The 7500-nt window shown below is 47.9% G+C and overlaps 1 protein-coding gene across 6 annotated transcripts in view; it reads right to left on the bottom strand.

Annotated features, from left to right (window-relative positions):
• LOC117759062 (arf-GAP with Rho-GAP domain, ANK repeat and PH domain-containing protein 1) overlaps nt 1–7500 on the bottom strand; it is a 17524-nt gene that overhangs the window by 6931 nt on the left and 3093 nt on the right. For all 6 annotated transcript variants that reach the window (XM_034581049.1, XM_034581046.1, XM_034581048.1 and 3 more), the window contains exons 8-14: nt 7259–7363; nt 7051–7111; nt 6302–6422; nt 5667–5931; nt 3193–3392; nt 184–269; nt 1–98 (exon numbers count right to left, since the gene is read on the bottom strand). The exon at nt 1–98 is cut by the window's left edge and continues 85 nt beyond it. In XM_034581049.1, coding sequence (XP_034436940.1) covers nt 1–98; nt 184–269; nt 3193–3392; nt 5667–5931; nt 6302–6422; nt 7051–7111; nt 7259–7363 — 936 coding nt within the window. The remainder of the gene's footprint in view (nt 99–183; nt 270–3192; nt 3393–5666; nt 5932–6301; nt 6423–7050; nt 7112–7258; nt 7364–7500) is intronic.

A 7500-nucleotide genomic window follows, 5' to 3' on the forward strand; every position in this document is an offset into this window, starting at 1 on the left:
CTGTCCTCATCAGACGAGTCAGGAATCAGCTGCTCGGCTGCCGGCACTGATGCCGCCCACACCTGATTGGCCAGCCGGTTACCGTAGGTGACAAACAGCTGAAAGAGGATTTAAGGGTTACATTTTAGAGATTTCAGCACCCGCCCTTCACCGGTAACAGTGATTCAGCCCCCCCCCCCGCACCTGTAACAGTGGTTCAGTCCAGACCTTGTTGTCCATCTTCAGACTGCGTACCTTCGACAGGTTACTACCCAGAGCGCGATGCTGACCTAAGAGCAGACTCTGTTAGCATTCTACATTCAAACCAGTGGATTAGTTAGCAATGTTAGCATTTCACACTTAGACTAAGCTCTTTACATCTGAGAAAAGCTAAATAAATTTCCTTATTGAGGTGATTTAGATGAAAATTGATAATAAAAAAACAGATGTTTTTCTTAGTTCCTTCAGGATCAACTATTTGTTTCAGTTTGACTATTAATTCTGTGATAAAATTTGATGTCCAAGTCTTTTTACAGATTTCAGATTTAATGTTTTTAATAAAAACTTTATGTTTAACCTATTATGACATGAAGGTGTATCATCTATTTATTGATGTTTTTTACATAATCGTGATTCACAATGTTGATGTAAGTTTAACAGGATATAAAGGCCCAGAATGTGGCCCTGTAACTGTTGCAGATATAAAAAGAAGAATGTTAAGGATGTGGGACGGTGACAGAAGCATCAGAAAGGACTTTGTGTACATGTGGGGACAATGTCCCATGTTTTTTGGTTTGTGTGGTTGGTGTCTTTGCAGGTGCTGCAGGGGCTGTAGAGGGTCTCTGGTTCTTTGGTTGTTATTTGGTTTGTGTTTCTGGAGCATACAACATTGTACTCCTTCACTCTTTCACTCCTTCTCTCCTTCACTCCTGAACTTCCTGACGGGCAGACCACGGGCGGTGCAGATAGGCAGCACCACATCCTCCACCCTGACTCCCTCAGGGCTGTGTGCTCAGTCCTCTCCTGTCCTCCCTGTTCACGCATCACTGCGTGGCCACCCACAGCTCCAACACCATCATTAAGTTTGCTGATGACACGACCGTCATCGGCCTGATCACCGGCGACGATGAGAAGGCCTACAGAGAGGAGGTCAGAGCCCTGACATCTTGGTGCCAGGACAACAACCTCCATCTCAACGTCAGCAAAACAAAGGAGCTGATCGTGGACTACAGGAAGAGACAAGGAGTAGAACACGTCCCCCTCTCCATCAACGGGACTACGGCGGAGGCTCAACATGGACTCCAGGATACAGGTGCACCATAGAGAGCATCCTGACTGGCTGCATCACCGCCTGGTACGGCAGCTGCACCGCCCTGAACTGTAAGGCTTTACAGAGGGTGGTGCAGTCTGCCCAGCACATCACCAGGACGGAGCTACCATCCATGGAGGACCTCTACACCCAGCGGTGTAGGAAGAAGGCCAACAGGATCATTAAAGATCCCTATCACCCGAACCACAAACTGTTCTGCCTGCTGCCGTCTGGCCGACGGTACCGCAGCATCGGGCCCCCCCCCCCACCAGGCTCAGAGACAGTTTCATCCCCCAGGACATAAGACTTATAAACTCCTCCCATCTGCCATAATTCCTCTAACTCTGCACCTTAGCATATTTGCACTTTTTTTTAGGTGTATATATATTTTTTTTATATATATATATATTTTCTCCTATTTGTATTTAAATTTTTTGATATTCTCTTCTATATTTATTTTTATTCAATATTATTTCATTGTGTAATATTCTGAGCATTGCTAGAAGAGAGCCTGTGAACCAAGCATTTCATTGCCAGCGACTGCTAAATGTAATTGGTGTGCACATGACCATAAACTCTTGAATCTTGAATCATACACTCTTTCACTCCTTCACTCTTTCACTCCTTCACTCTTTCACTCCTTCACTCATACACTCTTTCACTCCTTCACTCATACACTCTTTCACTCCTTCACTCATACACTCTTTCACTCCTTTACTCCTTTACTCCTTCACTGCTTCACTCCTTCATTCTTTCACTCCTTCACTCCTTCAGTCATACACTCTTTCACTCTTTCAGTCATACACTCTTTCACTCTTTCACTCCTTCACTGCTTCACTCCTTCACTCCTTCACTGCTTCACTCCTTCACTCATACACTCTTTCACTCTTTCACTCCTTCACTGCTTCACTCTTTCAGTCATACACTCTTTCACTCCTTCACTACTTCACTGCTTCACTCTTTCACTCTTTCACTACTTCACTGCTTCACTCTTTCACTCCTTCACTGCTTCACTCATACACTCTTTCACTCTTTCACTCCTTCACTCATACTCTTTCACTCTTTCACTACTTCACTGCTTCACTCTTTCACTCTTTCACTCTTTCACTCCTTCACTGCTTCACTCCTTCACTCATACACTCATACACTCTTTCACTCCTTCACTGCTTCACTCCTTCACTCTTTCACTCCTTCACTGCTTCACTCTTTCAGTCATACACTCCTTCACTCCTTCACTCATACACTCATACACTGATACACTCATACACTCATACACTCATACACTCATACACTCTTTCACTCTTTCACTACTTCACTGCTTCACTCTTTCACTCTTTCACTCTTTCACTCCTTCACTGCTTCACTCCTTCACTCATACACTCATACACTCCTTCACTACTTCACTGCTTCACTCTTTCACTCTTTCACTACTTCACTGCTTCACTCTTTCACTTTTTCACTCCTTCACTGCTTCACTCCTTCACTCTTTCACTACTTCACTGCTTCACTCCTTCACTCTTTCACTCCTTCACTGCTTCACTCTTTCAGTCATACACTCTTTCACTCCTTCACTGCTTCACTCATACACTCATACACTCATACACTCATACACTCTTTCACTCTTTCACTCCTTCAATCTTTCAGTCATACACTACTTCACTGCTTCACTCTTTCACTCTTTCACTCTTTCACTCCTTCACTGCTTCACTCCTTCACTCTTTCACTCTTTCACTCCTTCACTGCTTCACTCTTTCAGTCATACACTCCTTCACTCCTTCACTCATACACTCATACACTCATACACTCATACACTCTTTCACTGCTTCACTCCTTCAGTCATACACTCCTTCTCTCATACACACATTCACTCCTTCACTTATACACTCTTTCACTCCTTCACATACCTGCACACGCCTGACAGATGACCAGCAACAGGTTGACCGACGCCCACTCAGGATTGGCTGAGCCACAGTCACCACACACCTTGTTGCAGGGATTTTCCAGAAGACGCATCGCCACCTGGCTGCAGGACAGAGCACTGCGGATAGACAAGGACAGACTGTCCAACCAGAGAGGCAGGTCCTTCGAAGAGTCGACCGACAGACTGTGTATGGGGGGGGGGGGGGGCGCGACAAGATAGAAGACAAATATATACATGATGTCAACAAACCGACAGATCGACAGAGTGGTACACAGACAGGTAGACAGACAGGTACACAGTGGTAGACAGACAGGTAGACAGACAGGTAGACAGACAGGTACACAGACAGGTGCACAGACAGGTAGACAGACAGGTAGACAGACAGGTGCACAGACAGGTAGACAGACAGGTAGACAGACAGGTACACAGACAGGTACACAGACAGGTAGACAGACAGGTGCACAGACAGGTAGACAGACAGGTACACAGACAGGTAGACAGACAGGTGCACAGACAGGTAGACAGACAGGTGCACAGACAGGTAGACAGACAGGTGCACAGACAGGTAGACAGACAGGTAGACAGACAGGTACACAGACAGGTAGACAGACAGGTGCACAGACAGGTAGACAGACAGGTACACAGACAGGTAGACAGACAGGTGCACAGACAGGTAGACAGACAGGTGCACAGACAGGTAGACAGACAGGTGCACAGACAGGTAGACAGACAGGTGCACAGACAGGTAGACAGACAGGTGCACAGACAGGTAGACAGACAGGTGCACAGACAGGTAGACAGACAGGTAGACAGACAGGTGCACAGACAGGTAGACAGACAGGTACACAGACAGGTAGACAGACAGGTGCACAGACAGGTAGACAGACAGGTGCACAGACAGGTAGACAGACAGGTAGACAGACAGGTGCACAGACAGGTAGACAGACAGGTGCACAGACAGGTACACAGACAGGTACACAGACAGGTAGACAGACAGGTGCACAGACAGGTACACAGACAGGTAGACAGACAGGTAGACAGACAGCTACACAGACAGGTGCACAGACAGGTACACAGACAGGTAGACAGACAGGTACACAGACAGGTAGACAGACAGGTAGACAGACAGGTAGACAGACAGGTGCACAGACAGGTAGACAGACAGGTAGACAGACAGGTGCACAGACAGGTAGACAGACAGGTAGACAGACAGGTGCACAGACAGGTAGACAGACAGGTGCACAGACAGGTAGACAGACAGGTAGACAGACAGGTGCACAGACAGGTAGACAGACAGGTAGACAGACAGGTAGACAGACAGGTGCACAGACAGGTAGACAGACAGGTGCACAGACAGGTAGACAGACAGGTGCACAGACAGGTAGACAGACAGGTGCACAGACAGGTAGACAGACAGGTGCACAGACAGGTAGACAGACAGGTACACAGACAGGTAGACAGACAGGTGCACAGACAGGTGCACAGACAGGTAGACAGACAGGTACACAGACAGGTAGACAGACAGGTACACAGACAGGTAGACAGACAGGTAGACAGACAGGTGCACAGACAGGTAGACAGACAGGTAGACAGACAGGTACACAGACAGGTAGACAGACAGGTAGACAGACAGGTGCACAGACAGGTAGACAGACAGGTACACAGACAGGTACACAGACAGGTGCACAGACAGGTACACAGACAGGTACACAGACAGGTAGACAGACAGGTAGACAGACAGGTGCACAGACAGGTAGACAGACAGGTGCACAGACAGGTACACAGACAGGTAGACAGACAGGTAGACAGACAGGTGCACAGACAGGTACACAGACAGGTGCACAGACAGGTACACAGACAGGTAGACAGACAGGTAGACAGACAGGTACACAGACAGGTAGACAGACAGGTAGACAGACAGGTGCACAGACAGGTAGACAGACAGGTAGACAGACAGGTGCACAGACAGGTAGACAGACAGGTAGACAGACAGGTAGACAGACAGGTACACAGACAGGTACACAGACAGGTAGACAGACAGGTAGACAGACAGGTGCACAGACAGGTAGACAGACAGGTAGACAGACAGGTGCACAGACAGGTAGACAGACAGGTAGACAGACAGGTACACAGACAGGTACACAGACAGGTAGACAGACAGGTAGACAGACAGGTGCACAGACAGGTGCACAGACAGGTAGACAGACAGGTGCACAGACAGGTAGACAGACAGGTAGACAGACAGGTGCACAGACAGGTACACAGACAGGTAGACAGACAGGTGCACAGACAGGTAGACAGACAGGTGCACAGACAGGTAGACAGACAGGTACACAGACAGGTAGACAGACAGGTGCACAGACAGGTAGACAGACAGGTGCACAGACAGGTAGACAGACAGGTGCACAGACAGGTAGACAGACAGGTAGACAGACAGGTAGACAGACAGGTGTGTACTTGAAGCTCTTGTATGGAGTGATGAGGGTAAACGAGTGTTTTCCTGTAGATTTCACCGCGGCCACGTTCAGGGGGACGGAGAAGGAGGCGACGCCCAGCAGGTAGCCCTCTTTGTTGGGGTAAATCCAGAGATCGTGACCCCAGACCGCAGCATAGGCGCGACTCCGGGACTCTTTAATGGTGATTGGTCCATGCAGTTGGGCAGGGGCGGGGCTTGGCTGGCCTCGTGACGCCAGCAGAGACGCAACCCAACCATCCTGAACCTCTGAGAGGAGACGGAAGAAAGAAAAAAACATGAAATCTTGTTAATTTCACATCTTCATTTCCTGTTAACTCTGGATTATCAAAATAAATGCTTATACACTGAGCTGCAACATCAGACTGATCCAGATCAGATCATCCAATCAGAGGTGGAGTTAGCTCGGACTGACGACATGTTGAACAAGCATTTCAGCAGACCCCAGTGCAGTGACTCTTCTTACCACAGACTATGAATAAAGATGGACGACACGTCTCCACTGCCTCCAGATATGAAACTAAAACATCTCAGACACGAACGCTGCTGCGTCAGTCACAGCTGTCAATCGTGACGCCTCGTCCAGCCACCGGGGGGCGATACAGTCTGTGATTCTTACCGTCACTATGAGCCATGAAGTCGTAATGTTTCTTCCTGAAGTAAACAGTGAATCTTCCTTTGTCCTGTGTCTTCACGTTGGTGATACTGGATACATGAAACAACACCTCACTGAACCGGTCCTGGTCAACGAAACAAACACACCCATCACTCTACAGACAGGTACAGACAGAGAGAGAGACAGGCACAGATACTGACACACAGGGACAGAGAGAAAGACAGGTTCAGAGAGAGAGACAGATTCAGATACTAACAGACAGGTTCAGAGAGAGAGACTGGTACAGAGACAGACAGGGACACATTGATAGGGACAGAGACAGACAGGGACACAAAGACAGACAGAGACACAAAGAGACAGACCGGGACAGACAGACAGACAGGTACAGAGACAGACAGGGACACAGAGACAGACAGGGACATAGACAGAGGGACACAGAGACAGACAGACGGACACTCAGAGACACAGAGACATACAGACAGGTACAGAGACACAGAGACAGACAGACAGTCAGAGACACATAGAAAGACAGACAGACAGACAGACAGACAGACAGACAGACAGACAGACAGACAGACAGTCAGAGACACAGAGACAGACAGACAGTCAGAGAAACATAGAAAGACAGACAGGTGCAGAGACACATAGAAAGACAGACAGACAGACAGACAGACAGACAGACAGACAGACAGACAGACAGACAGACAGAGAAATACAGGGACACAGAGACAGACAGACAGGGACAAGCTCACTGTGCGTTTCTTCCACAGAGACATCTGCTGTCCGTCCAAAGTTGCCCATAACACATTGTGTCTGTTAGAGAGAGCGGACGTTCAGATCAGTCAATACATCATATATAAAATCAGTAGTGATATTTGTGTACATATATATATATAAACATATTTAAATACAAAGCGGGGCCCTGGGGTTCCTGGGGCCCACATGTGACTGTGATGGTACCTGAAGCCCTTCCAGACGTCCAACCAGCTGGACCGGACCACAGCGCTCTGTGGACTTGAACTTCCGCTGCCGCTCTTCTTCCTGGACACTCGGATCGTTGCTGCTCTGCAGGTCAAACATGATGTTTGATTATACATGTATGTTTAACACAAACATCAATAAAGTTTGAACTCTTCACTTTCATGACATCAATCATAATCCACTTCAGACCGACCAGTTCAGCTCCAAAAGCATCCTGGGTA

Source organism: Hippoglossus hippoglossus, unplaced genomic scaffold, assembly GCF_009819705.1.
Source record: "Hippoglossus hippoglossus isolate fHipHip1 unplaced genomic scaffold, fHipHip1.pri scaffold_90_arrow_ctg1, whole genome shotgun sequence".
Lineage (NCBI taxonomy): Eukaryota > Metazoa > Chordata > Actinopteri > Pleuronectiformes > Pleuronectidae > Hippoglossus > Hippoglossus hippoglossus.